We start from the raw sequence: 19,069 nt of genomic DNA on the forward strand, positions 1-19,069 counted from the left end.
TGTTATAAAGATCAACAAAAGTAGAGTTTGTTGGATAGACATTAAAGATGTCTCTGGGAATAACCACATCAGTGTCCAGAAACGGAGCAGTGCATTCTGGTGTTTGACTGCAGTAAATTTGACCTTCATCAAGATGTCCCTGTTTTCACTTTCACAATCTGAGGCTTCTAATCTTTTCCCGAAACAATCAGAGAAAAGATTCAAAGATTTAAGAGGCTTCAGTTCTCCATCCCTACTCAATAGTTTTAGGCCTTTTTGCAAATGTGTCATGTTTACTGTAGAGATCGTTTACTCTTGTTTTTGTAATTATGTGTAGGTCTATTTAAAAATAGTTTTTAATATTATTATTATTTTATAATCTAGTTTAAATCTAGTTTATCTCAGACTATGGGTTTGTATTGATGTTTTATTGTAATCAGTAAAATCAGTGTCCTTCAGTGAACCTGCAATGATGCTGAAAAAGTTAATAACGTCTGTAAGTCTGTTCATTTTGAGCCTGGTTTGTTCTGTCTATCTGTAATGTTTTTTTTTTTTTTTTTTTTTTTTTTTTTTTCATGTGCGGAAAAAAGCGGCAACTAAACTAAACTAGTCAATATACATCTTGAAACATAATTTTCATGTGTATTTTGTTCTGCGAGCTGTTTGATCTGTTCTTCCTCTTTTGAGGCGGGACTCAGAGAGAAGAAAGAAGAAGGGCGGAGCATTGAAAGTTTGCTGTTGTTCATTTTGATTAATTTTCAACTATTTAGACCTTGTTTGCCTTTTATTTATGTTACTAAAATGGTTTAAAACTAAATACAATATATCAGTTCCGTATATTAAATATAATTTAGTTTATAAAATAATTAATTTTAATAAAAACTCAGTTTCTCCGTTTCAACTCGTGGACTTCAAGCTCGAGCTTCGTCTGTTTCATTTTTCATAAGGACGCAAAATACAGAAGAGCTTCGATCAAGACTGCAACCAGGTTAGTCTAGTGTAATGAGTTAATAGTGTACAGTTTGCAATAACTGTGTATTTGAGATTGAATTTGCGAGGATGAAGTAATGACGCACCAAACCTGACAAAAACGAAACCGCCGAAACCATAGCCTACACTTGACATTAGACTTAGTTTGGAATAGAAATAAGCGGGAGCTCGTGCTTAGGCTATATGATTAGACTCTAAATATATTTTGTAGTCAAAATGAGCCCTTTGTAGAGAAACTTGACTATACAGGCTTTTTTTTTTTTTTTTTTTTTTTTTTTTTTTGCTTGTGCCTGTTTTGTGTTTGTTTTTATGTTATAGGCTACTTTATAAAAACAGTCACAAACGATGCCATTGGTATCATGAAACTCAAACAATGTTGTTTTGATGTGACTTAGTGTGGCGCGTGACAGATCGCTGTAGCAGATCTTCCTGTTTATTGCTGAATACAGAGCTCTACCGATCAGACATTATCAGACAAAATGTTAATTGTATTTTACTGATAACAGCCATAGTGCCTTATTATTATAATAACTGAGTAGTTTATCGATTCATATTAAGAACTTGACATAGGGTATTGCCCTGGAAATCAATTTATAGGGGGAAATATCATCACGACAATCAATGGGCACGACAGGTGCTGTCTGAGTGGGCATGATGATGCTTCTGTGCTCCTGCATGGCATGAGATGCGTGGCTCATTAGCTGCGTTTACATGAGCCCCTTTTGTTTGATTTAAGAATAATTCCAAATTGACGACTTGTGATTAATCAGTATCTAAGAGCAGCATCTATGAAATATGGGTTGTCTTTTAAGCATTTGAATTGTCACCTGTTATGCATACGAAATTAGGAAACGCGAATGTAAACTGTGTATTGAGTCGCGTTTCAAACTCATTGATTAGCCTAATATGCTTGCGTAGGAGTCGGTGAAATGTGCGCTGGTTTCTCTCCGCGTTCTGCGCTGGTGTGCGAGTCTCATCGACAATAAACGCAAGCCAAACGCAAACTCTTATCAGCCCTATCCACCGCATTTACATTGTTATTAATAGTGGATACTTTCATGCGCTTCCATGTCCAAGTGTCTGCTATCAGACCTGTTGAAGTGCAGTTTCTGTTCATGTGTGCTATGTGTGTTAACCCTGTATAGCCTACCCTACAGTTTCGTTTGGTCACACCACAAGGTGTCACTGTGGCCTCAAAGCTTCAGCAATGCCACTCTGAGCTCGATCGCTGATGTCTGAGGTTAAACACGCCCCCCTCATTAGCTTACGGACAAAGAAATGTAGAAATAAATAAATGTAGAAATAAATAAATGTGGAAATAAATAAATGTAGAAATAAAAAATATGTGAAAATAAATAAATGTAGACATAAAAACATATATACATAAATAAATGTGGAAATAAATAAAAGTGGAAATAAATAAATGTATAAATAAAAAAATTAATAAATGTGTGAAAAAAATAATTTACATAAATAAGGAAATAAAAGTATAAATACTCATTTATGTGTACTTTTTTACATTTCTTTGAATATTTATTTATTTATTATAAAGTCAGCTTTGGCATTCCATAATTACTAAGTTATAGAATAAAACAAAACATAAATGAACATGAGTCGATTGCTCATAAACTATTTGGAATAGAAACACACTACTTATCATTAGAAAGCCCAGACTTTGATTTGGTTTGAAACTGGTTTGTTTTTCGGTGATTGTTAATATTACAATCTGTTATTGACCCAGATATTACTGACCCGTTTCCACAGAGATGTGTGATTGGTCTGTTGAGGCTAAAGTGTGTCTTTATATGGCCATGTGAAACTATGGGATTACTTTTTGCCTTTAATATCGTACATTTTCAAGAAACATTTGAAAATATAAATGACCACTGAATAAAATGATTCTTTGAAACCGTAAAATAAATTGCAGGCAAAATCCACGTCAGTCACACGTGTTTCGTGTTACATGTGACTAGTATGTGTATATTTGCAAGAGAACTTCCTGTTTTTACAACTGAGGTGGTGTTTGGATGAACACAGAAATGTATTGTTAACTTGTTTTTCCAGTAACGTTTAATAAAGAGTTTGTTTGAAATCAATAAGAGCTTCTGTAGACGTTTGACAGAAATATATATATATATATATATATATATATATATATATATATATATATATATATATATACACACACACACACACACACACACACAGATGATTATATTACATATTGTTTAAATACAAATATATAAAAAAAGTAAGAAAAACATTTATTACTAAAAAATCTGAGTAATGAGTGTTTATTTGTAATTAATTATTGTGTGTTTTGCAGATAACTGAAGAGTTGTGAATGTCTTCTGTGAGGAGGAAACAAGATGGAAGAATACTCTGTGAGTTAACACTTATGTTCATGAACCTTATTTGAAGAAGTAAAACTATTAACCTGCAATAATTTAATTTTAATACATTTGATGTATATGATGATTTGATTTGATAGATTGTTTTTTATTGAATTTGTAATAATTTGTAAGTTCTGTAACAAGTATGGCACCATATTCCAAATGAAATATATTATATATAAATTTAAAAACGTTTACAGATGAGAATATCCCTAAAATGTAAAAGTAAAACACATCTTAAATGGTCAGTTCTCCCAAAAATGAAAATTGGCCCATGATTTACTCACCCTCAAGCCATCCTATGTGTATATGACTGTCTTCTTTCAGCCAAGCACAATCAGAGTTATATTAAAAAAATATCCTGCTCTTTCAAGTTTTATAATGAGTGAATGGTACCCTAGATTTTGAATCCCCAAAAAGCGCTTCCATCATCATAAAAGTAATCCACACGACTCCAATAAAGTGTATGTAATGTTAGTCAAGTCAAGTCATCTTCATTTATATAGCGCTTTTAACACGTAGATTGTTTCAAAGCAGCTTCACAGAGATAAGCGTATAATTTAAGGTAACAGAGATTGTTTTGGCTTTACAGCAGAGTTAAGTTATTTTCCATCTAAAGTTAGTTTTGATTGATTTGCTTCCGTCGCAACGATCATTTGTTATTAAATTAGGGGCCGCTAAGACGACACCATTCTCTCTACACAGACTTTAAACGCGAACCTGTGAGAAACGCTGATGGCGTTCACATGCGCATTTAGAATGAGTTCTATAGTTATGTGCGTTTGAATATATGTGCAGGTTTGGAATTCCCTACAAGCCAAGCCTAAACAAAGTACTGGTGTTTCCTTATAAATTTTGATAAAGAATTTTATTTTATTTTGTTGCTTTGGGGTAGATACGCTAAACGAATTTTCCCGACAACGCTTTATCTGTAGAGTGGTAGTGGGATCCTCCATAGGGAGAGACTAGTTGGCACTTCAGCACTGCGTTGTCATCGGTCCAGGCGAAGGTCCTTTGTCAGATCTGGATACGGCCCGGATCCGGCAGGCTGTGGGAAACCTCGGGATAAACACAGACACTAAAATTAGCGTAGATGCCATTCTTCTCATGATGTAACGAGTACATCAGGATTTATGGGAAGTGTTCCCAGTTCCGGCTGACCTAATCTATGCAGCCTAACATTAAATTATAGAAGTCTATAATGTATTATGTGAATGCTAGGTCAAAGAGATGTGTCTTTAATCTAACTTTGAACTGACAGAGTGTGTCTGCTTCCCGGACAATGGTAGGAAGACTGTTCCAGAGTTTTGGTGCTAAATAGGAGAAGGATCTACCGCCAGCAGTCGATTTTGATATTCTAGGTATTATCAACTGGCCGGAATTTTGAGATCGCAATAGATGTGAAGGAGTATAATGCGTTAAGAGCTCGCTCAAGTACTGCGGAGCTAAACCATTTAGTGCTTTGTAAGTGATCAGCAATATTTTAAAATGTATGCGATGTTTAATAGGGAGCCAGTGCAGTTTTGACAGAACCGGGCTAATATGGTCATACTTCCTGGTTCTGGTAAGAACTCGAGCTGCTGCGTTTTGGACCAGCTGTAGTTTGTTTATTAAGCGTGCAGGGTGTTTATTAATGCGTGTTTATTAATGTTACGTGATATTGTTTACAAGCTGTTTTATTTCTGCGGATGAAACACTGATTGAGCGATTACACCAGATACTTCTCAGTAAGTGAACTAAATCTTTAAACATACCTTCTGATGTTCATTTATGTTTATTCTGTAAATGTGAAGAGAAAGAGATGAGAGCGTTATATCACGCTTGATTCACTGATCTCAGTGTTTAATCCCATATCAAAAGTGTTACAATATTAACAAACTTAAATTTTACATTACAACCATTGTGAAACTTACAGCAAGAGTTCCAACAACACTCCATTATAATGAAAGATATTTAAAGGGGTGGTTCGGAATTTTTGACATCGGACCTCATTTTTAAGTCAGCCTGGTTGTTATTCATCAGTGGAGAAATTAAAAAAAAAAAAAATTTCCAGTCCTTATATTTGGATAGTTAGCCGATGCTAGGCTAGCGCGAGTCAATGGGAACAACTATAGTAGCCAGCCATTAAAAAACGTTTTACCCACTCCACAGTGCACCAAACGCAAATCAATTAAAACACTAGACTATCGATGCAAATGTCCGTTGAGAGAATAATGTTAGAAATCAAACTTACCTTTCATCACATTGCATTAGTTATAATTTGTTCCCTGTAATCATAAGCCTTGTCTACAGCAGCAGCGGAGTGATATTGATTACCTAGGCAACCAAGTGAGCCGGCACACACATGTACTGCGCACACTGTAGAGCGCTTCTGTTCTGTTTGCTTTTTGCCGCATTACTAACCGGAGCAAAGTAAAATTCCGCAGCTGCTGAGAAACTAGTTCCTTTGGGATCATTGAGATGGAAGGTAAGTTTGATTTCTAACATTATTCTCTCAACGGACATTTGCATCGATAGTCTAGTGTTTTAATTGATTTGCGTTTGGTGCACTGTGGAGTGGGTAAAACGTTTTTTAATGGCTGGCTACTAGTTGTTCCCATTGACTCGCGCTAGCCTAGCATCGGCTAACTATCCAAATATAAGGACTGGATAATTTTTTTTTTTAAAATTCTCCACTGATGAATAACAACCAGGCTGACTTAAAAATGAGGTCCGATGTCAAAAATTCCGAACCACCCCTTTAAACATGTCATGCACAAAAAAAAATAAAAATAAAAAATTAACAGCATCCTTTATAGTCACACACAAACATCAAAAATCAGCATTTCAATCTCAACAATGGTGGCAATAAAAAAATTATATATATATATATGTATATAAAAAAACTCTGAACATCACAAAACAGGCTTCAGAAAAGTCAAAGCAAAAATACAAGCAAAAAAGATAGTGTAGAGCATTTAGCAAAAAATGCAATTGACTCTTCACTAAGCCCCGACCTCCTTAGTTACTGTTGCTACCCCTGACAAGCTTTCACGCCTGGCATGTCTATTACAGTATGTATGCACCGGTGTCAGGCATTCCTATGGAGATAATTAGTCATTTCTGGCGAACAGGTGTAATATCTGAGAGAGCAAGACAAAAGGGACTGCAGTATGCATTCGAGGGATATATCCACGACATTATATGCAAACATTTAGAGAATAATTTAATCAAAATTGAAGCTAAAGCCTATAGGTCCCAGCGCAAGCAGCAGCCGCCTCATACGCTTAACCATCCTGTGAGACCAGGTTGCAAATGGCAAATACACAAATTGAGGAACAGCTATGTTTGTGCATAGCATGGGAAGTGAAATTTGAAAATAATCAAATAATTATAAATCAAACAGCTTATCCATAAATCTTGTGCAATAAACACAAGACATTAGCCTGACCACTTTGCAATGATAACATTCTGACGCTTATATTTTTAGCGTGCCAGGCTACTGCTCACATGTCGTGGAGCAAATGTAGGTTTCATAGATGCATATTAAGAGTACGTATTTTTTCCCCCCTAAAGATGCATCACTATCGCAAACTCTCTGATGCCAGTGCTGACAGTGATGACAGTGATTCCTCAAATAATAGCATTGGACACCCTCCTTCATTCAGTAAGTAGCCTACATTTCATGATGAATTTGAGCAAAATCAGTTTTGTGTTAGCAGCTTTAAACATCAAATCACCCTCAGAAAATGACAATTTGTGTTTGTACTAAATTTATTTTAAAACAATCATGTTTAAAGGGCAATTAATATTAAATTTAGTCCTTGAATTTTCATGGATCAATCGATATTAAATACACATATTTAATATTGATTGATCCATGAAAATTCAAGTGCTAAAATTCCTTAATGCATCGCGATTCTCTCTTCTGAGCTTAATTTATTTTTTTTTCAAAATGATTTATGATTTGTTGGAATCTGACAAAAAATGACAGCGCTACACATATTTGAAAAAATGAGCTCAATGTTAAAATTGACCGGAGTTCTCCTTTAATGAATAGTTTAATAAGAACTGTCTCATCTTCTGTCCAAAGTTACTGTGTCATCTTTAAAGTATGATCGACTGTTACGTACACCAGGTGACCTGTAAATGCCACAAAACTGTTTCCACTGCAGTTTAGCAAAATACAAATTTTTGAAATTCCTTGAAAAAAAACCTCATGCGAGCGTAAACGTTTTTGCTATATATATATATATATATATATATATATATATATATATATATATATATATATATATATATATATATAGGACTTTTTGTTTCCATTGGGCGCATTTTCAATTCACAATTTCAATTGGTGCAATTTGAAGGGTAATGGAAACGCAGCTATGAAGATGTTTACACATTAATTTCATACCGATGTTATGAGGGGAAAAAATCACATTTTAGAACAATAGCTGGGTTTCAGTCACGTGATTATTATGACGCACGAAGGCGGGGCGATCTGAGATGGAGGGCAGGAAGTAAACACGGAGAATACGTCTATGGAGGAAACCGTTGCGGAGTGTCCGTATTGTACATTTATCCGATTTTTTTGACCGTCCGTTTACACGTTCTTTCAACTCTGATCTATATCCGATTCATGTGTTTACACTTGCCATACTATCTGAAACATCGCGCATGCTTAAAGGGTTAAATTCTCTTGCACAGATGGACGAACGCGAAATATGCTTGATGCTCTGCGATATACATACCATGATTATGAGGCGAAGGAGGACGAAAAGTGGCATCATTGCACATATGCTTCAGTTATTGTGCGTGAGAGAGATCTCAGGACACTTGTGGGAGCATATTGTGTTTAAATATTGGCTTTAACCGCGGAAACGTTGCCTAACGTAATGCCTCAGAAAATGCGATCCGCCTGATTACATGACAGTCACATTGGCACAAATACGATTTATTTCCACATATGAATGAGGCCTGAAACGGATCTCGAAATATCCGAATGCATGCGTTTTTTTCCTGTTTACTGTCATAGAACACATTGGATATGTGCCACATATGAGCAAAAAATCGGAATTGGATCACGTTTCACTGACAGTGTAAACGAGGTAAATGAGCCCTAATGCTATATAAACACAGACACAAAAAAACACGTTGGCTAGCTAACATACCTCCGACGAAGTGATCGTTGCAGACTTGGGCTTTAACAGACTCTGCTCCTCCCGACCGCAGACGTAACTTACGTTAAAAATCCACTTTTTACGGCATTGGTCTGTGAGCTTTTTACATTTCTCACCTTTATGAGTGACAATCTTAGGTACTCTATAAAAACCCTTTCCCTTTTCTCGATTAGAATGGTTGGAGCAGCCGTAAACTACACAATACACTGGCATTTTATCAGACGGCAGATTCAGCTAATTCACTTCCTGCCCTCCATTTGAGTTTCGCGCTCTCGCCATGCAGCAGCGTGACGTCATGTGAAACCAACCTATTAGAATATTTTAATTATGTTAATTGAGTATTGTAACATAAGCCACTGCCTATGATAAACACAGGCCACTCATCACAGACGAAGCACACAAAGTATTACATACATTTTTTTAAATCATAATATGATATAAAATCATAATTAATTGCAATTGAAAATATAGACACATTTAAAAGTGACTTATATTGCCCATTATTTATTATCATAATCTTTGGTAATGCTGGTGATGGAAATCAACCAGAAGAATCCATTTTTCCACAGTGAGCTTGTCTTGCGATTGAATCAGTTTATTGATGTTATTAGTAGTAGTACAGCAATATTTCTAAGTTACATCATGGAAAACATATAGTGGTTAAACACTTGTACAAATTATTTTATAGTAATTAGTCATATAATGTATGTTAACAGAATATGTTATCTTTTTGAGGCCAATAAAACTAAAAAGCACTCAAAACTACAGTAATTGCATATACTCTAATCCTGATAAAACGTTTGATATATTTCAGGAAACTTGAACCTTGAATTGAAAAGAAGCATTGAAGAACTGAACTCAGAATTTGACAGAAATCATCAAACTCTTGATGATAAAATAAAGGAGCTGGATGACGCCATTGATGAACTTGAGTCCATGCACAAGAAAACCCTGCATGAGAAGATTGAGAAGATCTTCAGTGATTTACAGACCACAATACACCCAATGGTTGAGCTTCTGCGTAAAATTCATAACATCACAGAAGAATTGGAGGAGAAGACATTAAATAAGCTCGACATTCAGAGATCAGCAAAAGGTGCACAGGATGTATTAAAGATTGCAAAAGGATCTGATCTGGCTGAAACTGGAAAAATGTGTGCAGAGGCTGCAAAAGCTCTGTTTCTTGCTCTTGATGTTTATTGTATTGTTCAAGATGCAAAAGAGCTCTCTGAAATGAATCAACCAGCAGGAAAGAGAAAAGAGGAAGAAATCTCATCAGAAACGCTGCAATTTATTCTTCAGATGAAAGAAGCAGCTGATCAGTTTAAGAAGATTGTGAAAATAATTAAAGATTCCAAAGACACCATTGACACAAAATTCTGCAAAACAACACTTCCTCTCAATCCTGGCAAAGACTCAGAGAAGATGAACAATAATGTAAATAAAGATGGAAACCGTGCTTATTATTTTGACCTTATGTGATCAGTCTTGTTCTTGTGTTTCTGGTTGTTTGCCATGTGGAATTTTGATTGGAAAAAAATTGTCAATCAAAATAAAATAAAAATATTATTGTTTAATTAAAAAATAATTAAAATAAAGTTTTTTTTTTTTTTTTTTTTTTTTTAATCAGTCCATTGGGAGAGAGATGCCATTTATAGAAGATCATATATCTATATATATAATTTCATTTGAGTTAACAGTTAGAATGGGTTTTGTATTTTATTTTGTCTGTCCATGTGAGAAAACAGATTTGATGGGTTGATACACCCTAACTCTTGAAATACAGTATCTGACAGCTATTACTGACTGGTTCTTCATATTCCATATTCTTTAACCTATTATTTCATTTTATTATTCTCTGCTAATTGATAGGTATTTTCCTTTTTTTCTGTTTTATTAATTTGTGAGTTGTGTTTCTGTTGAATTTGTAATTATTTTCTTGTATTGTATCATTTAGACCTGTCATCATTCTGTTAGTTTTGTACATGGACTTTCAGTTTGTTTTCATTTGTCACGTGTTTCCTTGTTCTGACTCCCGCCACTCGTCTGTCTCCATAGTAACGTCATTATTAGTTCAGTGGTTTCAGCTGTTCTGTTAATTATCCTCGTTTGTGTTTGCTATATAAGTTCATCTCTCACATTCATTCTCCGTTTAATCTACGTTGAATTTAGTGTGTGTTGCAGTTCCTGTGTGATTATTATTTTGTATAATCAGTATTGGAACTTTATTCTTCGACTTTGTTCCTGCAACCCAGATGTTTTGTTCATTGGGATGTCATTGTAAGGTTTATATGTATATTTAATAAACATGTCATTAGCAAGATGGCTGTGTGTGTGTGTATGTTTAGCAGGAGTTTTTTTTCTAATGTCATTGTATTTTGCACAATATAATGATAATAAAGACTGTTTTTCATTTTTACATGCATCATATTTGTGTTTTCACCTTCTAGGCCAATATATTAGGCCTATGTGATTTTTCATTGCACCATTTTTTGTGTGTTCCTTACAAAACAACACAAACATGCACTTTGTTAAACACAAATACAAAAGCAATTGCATATTTTTATTCAAGAATAATTAACAACAATACACCACTTTTTTAAAAAAAGCTGCATACATAACTATAATATTGCAGCATGTGACAGCCTCATTTCAAGCAATGCTCCGGAACACTGTTTGGAAGCACTAGTGTGTCGAAAACTCGAGAGACGTGTCAAACTACCCATCCCTAGTGAAAGACCAATGCATCTGTTCACTGAGATCTGAGATCCTCACTGAAATCCTCATTGTTTTTGTGCAAGATAAATACATGAGTTGAACAAAGCTGCTGCTCTGTGGGAGAAAAAGTAACAAGTTAGCAAAGAATGCTATATTTTCATTAAAAATATATCAATATAATGCATGTAGTTTTTATTTTATTTTTTATTTCTGGACACTTAATATATGTTTATATACAATATGGCATATTGTTTTCAAAGTATCAATTCCAACCGTTGATATCATTCCTGCCAATGTCTTCAGTGTATCTTCAGTATCTACAGTATCTTGAGGATGTTCCACCAGATGACGCTCAAGAGCAGATCAGACGTTCTGAACTCGTTTCTGCTCATAGTCCGCTCTGTAAAGAAGACATTAGCTGTGTCCTAATTCAGAGTCTGCATCCTTCAAAGGCCACTGATGTGCAATGAATTCTGGGGCATTTGAAGGAGTCTTTGGTTTGGGACAGTCTTTGTCGTGCCGCTGTGACACATTTGGCCTTTGAAGGATTCATCCTCTGTATTGGGAAACAGCAACTGGTCGTTCTTCTCAATACTCTAATCAATGTCTCCTCGTCTCCTCGCTCCACCGTCCTCCTGCTGTGACCCAGAAACCGACTGAACTCCTCCTTCTTGAAGGACAACCGTGAGGAACGAGAAGTGAGGAGGCTTCCAGATGAGCGAGCATCCACAGGTGTTTCTTTCCTCGCATCCTAAGGGAGCGGAGCGGAGACAAGAGGAAAGGAAACGAGGATGCACAAACAAGACATAAGAAATTAGACATAGACTTACAGTATATACACACAGCTTTATCTACTACTGAAGGTTTGAAACAGTGTGTGCTTTTGTGTCAGTACAACTGACTGCCACCTTCCTAAACATGATCTTTTATAAGATAATTCATGGCTGAATGGCTGGTGCATTGGTAGGGTTTTCTGTTTTGTTAGTTGTATTTAGTGTGAATTTGTTTTGTTTAAATTGAGACTCATTGTTTTTGTGCCAGATAAGTACGTAATACATATACAACTAGGTAAATACTATTGCCATCTGCTGGGCAAAGAGTGAAGTGTGTGACATTACAGAAGTTTAGAAACTGAACTGATTAATCCAATGTAACATTTTATTAAGGGAGTGAACATTAGTGTTACTTTATTGGGATATTGCTCTTTTTGAGCAACAGCAAACACTCTCAGAAAAAAAGGTACAAAAGCTGTCACTGGGACAGTACCCTTCAAAAGGGTTCTAATATGTACTCTTTTGGTACCAATATGTACCAAACTTTTCTTGAATTAGTGTACTAATAACAAAACAAGTAATACATGTTTATCAAGAGATAAGTAGTCTAAAAAAGGACAGTGATGACGAGACACAACATTGAGAACTAACAGGAGGATGAAATATACAAGTCATACAAGACTTCACGTCTGTCCTGACAACCCATTCTCACTCCCAAGGAGTCAAACACTGAAGCATGGTCAAGTCACTCTACGTCACTCTTTGACTAAATTGGAACTCCATTGCTTTTAATGGGAAACATGTGGCATCAAAAACAGACGCCAATTTTATCAGTAGGAAATTGCGCTGAAGAAGCCTCATTCCGAACACATCGCGATGTTTGACATCAGTTCACGTGTGCCGGATGTTGGTAAGTAAATACGCTGTCCTAGTAATAATGTTTGATATAATGTATGTTCTGTTTGTCGATATTAATCAGATTAGCCCATGTTCAGTCACTGCATTATATCTGTTCCACTGAGGCTTTGCGTTTCATTGCTTTCTAATTCAAAACAGGGTGATTAAACACTCTGTAACGTGACGTGCTATAGGCCTATAGACCTTCAATCAGTCAATCATATTCATATCAGATTTAAAGTAGCCTACTACAATTAGTTCCAAGCAGTGGTGGAAAGAGTACTAACAAATTGTACTTAAGTAAAAGTATTGCTACTTAAGTAATAATTTACTTGAGTACAAGTAGAAGTACTGAAAAATAATATGACTCAAGTAAGAGTAAATAAAGTAGTTTGCTTAAAAACTACTCAAGTAACTACGTTACAAAGTACTTTAGTATTATTTTTCTATTTTTACCCAAAATGGGGAGATGATAGCGATATGGAGTGCTAAACACTCTCTTGTCAATTCTGTTTCATTCATACTGGAAGCCCAGTACATACTGATTCACCTCGCGCAGAAAGTCCACAAGTGAGATTCATAGAAGAGATTCACTTATGACGTTTCAGGAAATGCGAATATGGATATAATAAACTCATATTAAACTCATAAATTGAAGTTTTTGACGGTATGTTAAGCAAACATACTAGCTTTCCCTGTTGTCAAGAGCAAATGTTTTATTACTAATCTTTAAAAGTAAGTCCAGGTATGATCATTTGAATCATTTCATAATTGAAAGCAAAGAAGGTTAAGTGAAAGGTCTGATAAAAAAGAGAGAGATGTAGTAGGCTATGAATAAAAAAGTGCCAGTAAAAAAAAAAATAATAATAATAAGTGGGGTATAAAATGTAAAATGAAATGCTTTATTTTTTTTGGTTCTACCGAAAATGTGCTGGGAGCCGACTATTGCTATAGTAACGAACTACACTTTTACATGCATCTGATTGACAGATAAATCATGCAATCTCATTTCACTGTTGTTGAGGGTTTTTCAGCTTTGTACAAAGTTTGCTTCGTACATTTAGTTTAATTGTATTGTTAAAGAGGGCGAGCTTTACCTTTCAATTGAACTGTTAATGTTTTCAAGACACTTAACGTTACATTGTTCTTGCTCCGTCCATGCAATAACGGTGTCCATGTTATGAGCCGAGTTTTTTATTTACTTCAAATGCTCAGTGCTCTGGTAATATCAATGGGATGACCCATTTCAGGATTTGCCATAATTACATTTTAAAATCAGAATATGAGCATAGCTCACACTTACATTCACTAAAATATGGAAACGTTAGCGATACAGATTCTAAACACGAGCACCAGTGATTGAATGTCAAAGCACGGTTTGAACTCCCCGCCCCCCAGCTGAAATGGAAGTTTTGATTGGTTTTGCACCCGAGTCAGACCTGTCTGTTATTGGCTGAAGCGCTTTCAGAACTGTCTGTTATTGGCTGAAGCGCTTTCAGAACTGTCTGTTATTGGCTGAAGCGCAGGGCTGAGGGCTCAGCCTCCACCGCAGACAGTAGTTTGAAAAGTGTTTGTGAAATGTAAGCTTGCCCTGTAGCTCCGTCGGCATCAAAGTACTCTGTACTTTTGGTGAAAAATAAATGTAGCGAAGTTGAATACTTTATTTTTATTCTACTCAAGTAAAAGTAAAAGTACCACAATTTAATTATACTCAAGAAAGTAGAAAAAATCGAAAAATCTACTCAAGTACTGTAACGAAAGTATTTGTAATTAGTTACTTTCCACCACTGGTTCCAAGGTTGTATTTGTAGTAGAAGCACAGTAAAAACAAAACATACTTATCATGCTTTTACAACAGCAACATTAGTTTTACTGTGATAAGTGTAGAAAAAAGAGTAATCACGAAACTTACCATGCTTTTACCACACTATTTGTAGTTTTAATGTGATACTTATTGTAAATGCACAGTAACCACAACACTTACCATGCTTTCACCACAGTAACCCTAGTTTTACTGTGATAGGTGTGGTAAAAGGACAGTAACCACAAAACTTACCATGCTTTTACCTCAGTATTGGTAGTTTTAAAGTGATATTTGTTGTAAATGCATATTTAAATCCAATATTTGTAAGGCAAATCAGTATTTTTTTCCTTTAATTAATCCTATATATTATACATAATTATACTTTCTTTTTTTTTCTTTTTTCTTTTTTCTTTTTTTTTTTTAGCTGAAAAGACCAAAAAGTTCTTTCAGACCATTATTGTTTGATGAGAAGTAAATGGAGGAGACGGACATCTATGACAAATACATCTCTGACAGCGTACTCCACATTGTTGACTGTTACTTCAGACACACGTTGGATAGCTTTCTCTGTTAAATCTCCATCACAGAGGTTGTGATTGACCATCAGGGCTCTCTGCAGCTCCACAGGTAAAGATAAAAATGGAGTTGCCACACTTTTTATTGGGACTTTCTCAAATTCACCCAGCATACTCCCACAAAACTCCCAGCACTGTCTGAACTGGTGTCTGTTGCTCAGTGTTGTAGCTATGTTTATGTTTACAAAATTTCTGCAGTTATAGGCAACCATTTTAAAATATTGGTGCTTGGCCTCAAATCTCATGCACCATAGCAAACACAGGGGCCCATACATTTGTATCAGTCTTGAATAATGAATTAAGTAATGACACTTTGGAGTAATAACACCCCCAAACACATCTTTCATTTCTGTCAGGAACTCTTGAACAAGTAAAGCCTGTAGTCTATCACACAAACATACCCCCCCCCCCCCATGCAAAAATGTTTCTGATATAATACACTATAACAGTGAGAATCAGCATTTGTGTGTTTATGTGTGTTGTTTTTCATTTATATAATCAATATAATATCAGAAATTCATCAGCTGGATAATTGTATAATGATTTAATATCAGTAAATTGACTTACAAAACTTTTATTTCCTTTATTTCAAGGCTAGGGCCTACTCAAATATAGTGATATGTTAAAAATCTACCTTAAATAATTAAGGTATCATTAAAACCTTTAAACAACAACTTTTACAAAGAAAAAAAAAAAAAAGCTTAGCAGAGGCTGTCTCTTGATATTGTACCTTAACCTTTAAAAGAAACGGTACATATATGTACCTTTTAATGCTGGGGAACATGTACCTTGAGGTCCAACAATGAGCCCTATGGGGTACGTTAGTGTAGATTGTATACCTTGGGGGACAGAAATGGACTCCTACTTTATTTCTGAGATCGTAGAATCAAGTATTGTGATGTGTGGAGGGCTCCTCCTGCCTTAAATAAGGAGGTGGCGTAGTCATCTTATATTTCCTACACTACAATAGCTAATCACTTCTAACACTAAACCTCACAGAAAAGTGTTTGTAATTTTTGAGGTAGTGGAGCGCGGGGCACAACCTAACGCGGGGTTAGTTGTAACACGCTTGTTTTAAATACTTCCGCACATGCTTGGATGACGAAACTTTGTTTATTTACTAGTTGCCATATCAACACTATATAGAAAAAAAAAAATCCGCCAAAAAAAAATTTTTTTTTGAAGATATCCATAGACATTTATTAAACCATAGCAAAAGTAAATTTCTTACTTAAGTTAATTTTTCATCTCTATTTTTTGTGTTTATTTAAAATAAGACTAATCTGATATTATTTTAATCTCTAATATGTTATTTAACAGTTGAGATAGTTCTTTAATGCATCGCTAACTAGCAGAAGACACTAGCAGGGTTTAAATCCCAGTTGTGCAGACGGGGCATGTTGTAACACTGCGTTACAATGAGCCCCTATTAGAAATATGCTATTATATTCTATACTTTTATTCATTTTATTGAGAAAACGTGAGAAAAAGGTGAATAAAGACTGAGTGTCAATGTTCAGAACTTACTAATCATTTATTTGTTTTGAACTATGTTGTATAGCTGTGTTTTCATGTGTTCATAGTCAAAACTCAAAAATTAGTTTATATTTAATTATTAAAAATTGCCATTATTTTATATGAAAAAGTTTTTTAATTGTATTTTATTTAGAAAATATTTTAGTTTGTTTTGTATATTTTTTTTACTATGTGACGATCTCAGTGATTAACTCATTGTCTCGGAGTTACAGGTGACTGGCCGGAGTGAGTGGTTGTACACCTGAAAGCAATTATTACCTCCTAAGAGTCTGAGACTGAGATGAGAGGAAGGAGGGGAGAGGATTGAGCTTGTGTAATCCTTGGGCTGGTTCTGTTCCGTTCGTTTGGTTTGGACTCTTGTCGGCTTGGAGAACTCTGGAGATTGTGAGGAACATGGGAGACCTCTGCCGCCCTTTGATCCATCTCATATGAGATGGTTGGATGATTGACTTTCATTTACGAACTTTACACACAACTACTAACACACTGATTTTCACTTAAACTGATCCCTAATCTTTTGACTTACAAATAAATTCATTGATTAATTATTGTTGGCGTGTGGAGACTCCCTTATTGTTTGTTATGATTCACTAGAGATCGTAACAAATGGGGGCTCGTCCAAAAACGAAATTATTTAATATGAAATTTGATATTTGGTATGATTTCGATTAGAGTAAAATAAATACAATATTGAATTTTCGGTAGTGCGCGTTGTTTTGAGACACGTATACAGATATTGTTTTTAAACAGTCTCCTGGGTTTGTGTAGTTGTAAAAGGTAAGTGCATTTTTTTCTTTCTTACAGGTGTATATTGTTCATTTTCTCCCGGGTAGGATAGCAACGCTTAGCGTTGATTTTGTTATTTTGCCTTTTTTATTTTTGTGCAGGCTTCTGGGCGAAGTACACCGCCGTGGTTTTTGATTGAGCTGTTTGTTCAATTTTTAAATCATCGGTATTTGTGTTTAACCCTCTGAGGTCGAGAAACGCGCCGGCGCGTTTTGCTGGATTTTTTTCACATAGCAGCAACATAAACTTAAAAAAATCCGTAATTTGTGGTCATAAAAATAAAATAAATACATGATTATAAACTATAGAGTGTCTTCTTTTTTTTGTGTACACTCACATTAACATCAAAACCTTGTTTTTATTTTTAAATAAATAAAATAAACAGGGTGCGCTTTCAGCTCACTCTGTCTCCGCAAAAATCTTTCTGAAACAAGTCTGGAAAATGAACTGAAACTCAGCTAATACTTATCACACAACCATGAAACATGCGTCTAAAGAAAGCTTTAAATTTCTACTTTTAAATAAAACAATTCAAATTCAAAACAAATATTCTCCTGCAATGTAATCTGTATGAAACTAAATAGAAGTACAGTTTCTCGATAATGAGTTCACACCCACTCGCAGAGCGCGCTATTCATAAGATAATGTGCTGAGGTGATCTATGCAAAATGAGGTAAACGCCCCCTGAAATGCCTTTTAAACCTCTATGCTTCAAACCAGCAAGTTTCATTCATTCACATTCCTGCGCTGTTGGAATATCACGAGTTCAAATTTTGCTCAGAAGAAGAGCTGGACTCTGACGAGTCGACGAACGTTTGTATTTTGAGCAACGAACGTTGAGCGACTTGATCCAGCCGTGGATAATATTTCGGGTGAGTAAGTCTTTTAAATTTACTTGCATTAGTTGACACGTGTTCGCATTTATGAGGAAAAAACAATGTGACAGTTCTCCATTATGGACGCGAGCGCTTTGAAAGCAGCAGACTTTCAAACTTTCACAGAGACCTCAAAACAGAAAGCACAAATCCTTTCTTTAAAACGAATTTCGTTTTGTATTAATTGTATCTTAATTTTAATATTATTTTCATTAACAAATTTAATACACAAAAAGCCATCACGACATAAGGGGCTCGAACTGGAGATCATCATTAACCAGACCGTAGTCTACTCGCCTCACATGTCTAAAAAATGTGAAATATATTTACAGAAAGCTGGTTCTAAACAAAACCATCCAAAACAAAAAACTATGTAGCCTAATAAATGTGCATTTCTCCGGTGCGTTCTCTAGCCTACTGCTGAAGATCGCGAGTCAATAGCCCCAGCAAGCAATAGCCGTCTTTTCAACGTCTGGGTTAAATATAGACCCGATATAGTCCGGCTATGTGTAACCCACTTTTAGCCCAAATAACATTTAATCTGGATAAATGTATTTTTTTCAAAAATAACTTGTGAGATG

The 19,069-nt window shown here is 35.2% G+C and overlaps 1 protein-coding gene across 1 annotated transcript; it reads left to right on the forward strand.

The window, feature by feature from the left end:
• The first annotated feature begins 668 nt into the window (after positions 1-668).
• LOC308686984 (uncharacterized protein) lies at positions 669-10,837 on the forward strand. Its single transcript, XM_081359142.1, has 4 exons — positions 669-967; positions 3,296-3,353; positions 6,918-7,008; positions 9,339-10,837. Exons 2-4 carry the CDS (start codon positions 3,339-3,341, stop codon positions 10,004-10,006), a joined length of 774 nt encoding a protein of 257 aa, XP_081215268.1. The 5' UTR covers positions 669-967; positions 3,296-3,338; the 3' UTR covers positions 10,007-10,837.
• The last annotated feature ends 8,232 nt before the right edge of the window (positions 10,838-19,069 follow it).

The sequence above is a fragment of the Scardinius erythrophthalmus genome, assembly GCF_964197995.2.
Source record: "Scardinius erythrophthalmus genome assembly, chromosome: 2".
Lineage (NCBI taxonomy): Eukaryota > Metazoa > Chordata > Actinopteri > Cypriniformes > Leuciscidae > Scardinius > Scardinius erythrophthalmus.

What these genes read in the sequence shown, in the direction of transcription:
- LOC308686984 (XM_081359142.1), top strand. An exon ending in TGGACACCCTCCTTCATTCA is followed by an intron (nt 7,009 to 9,338) that starts GTAAGTAGCCTA and finishes GATATATTTCAG; the next exon opens with GAAACTTGAACCTTGAATTG.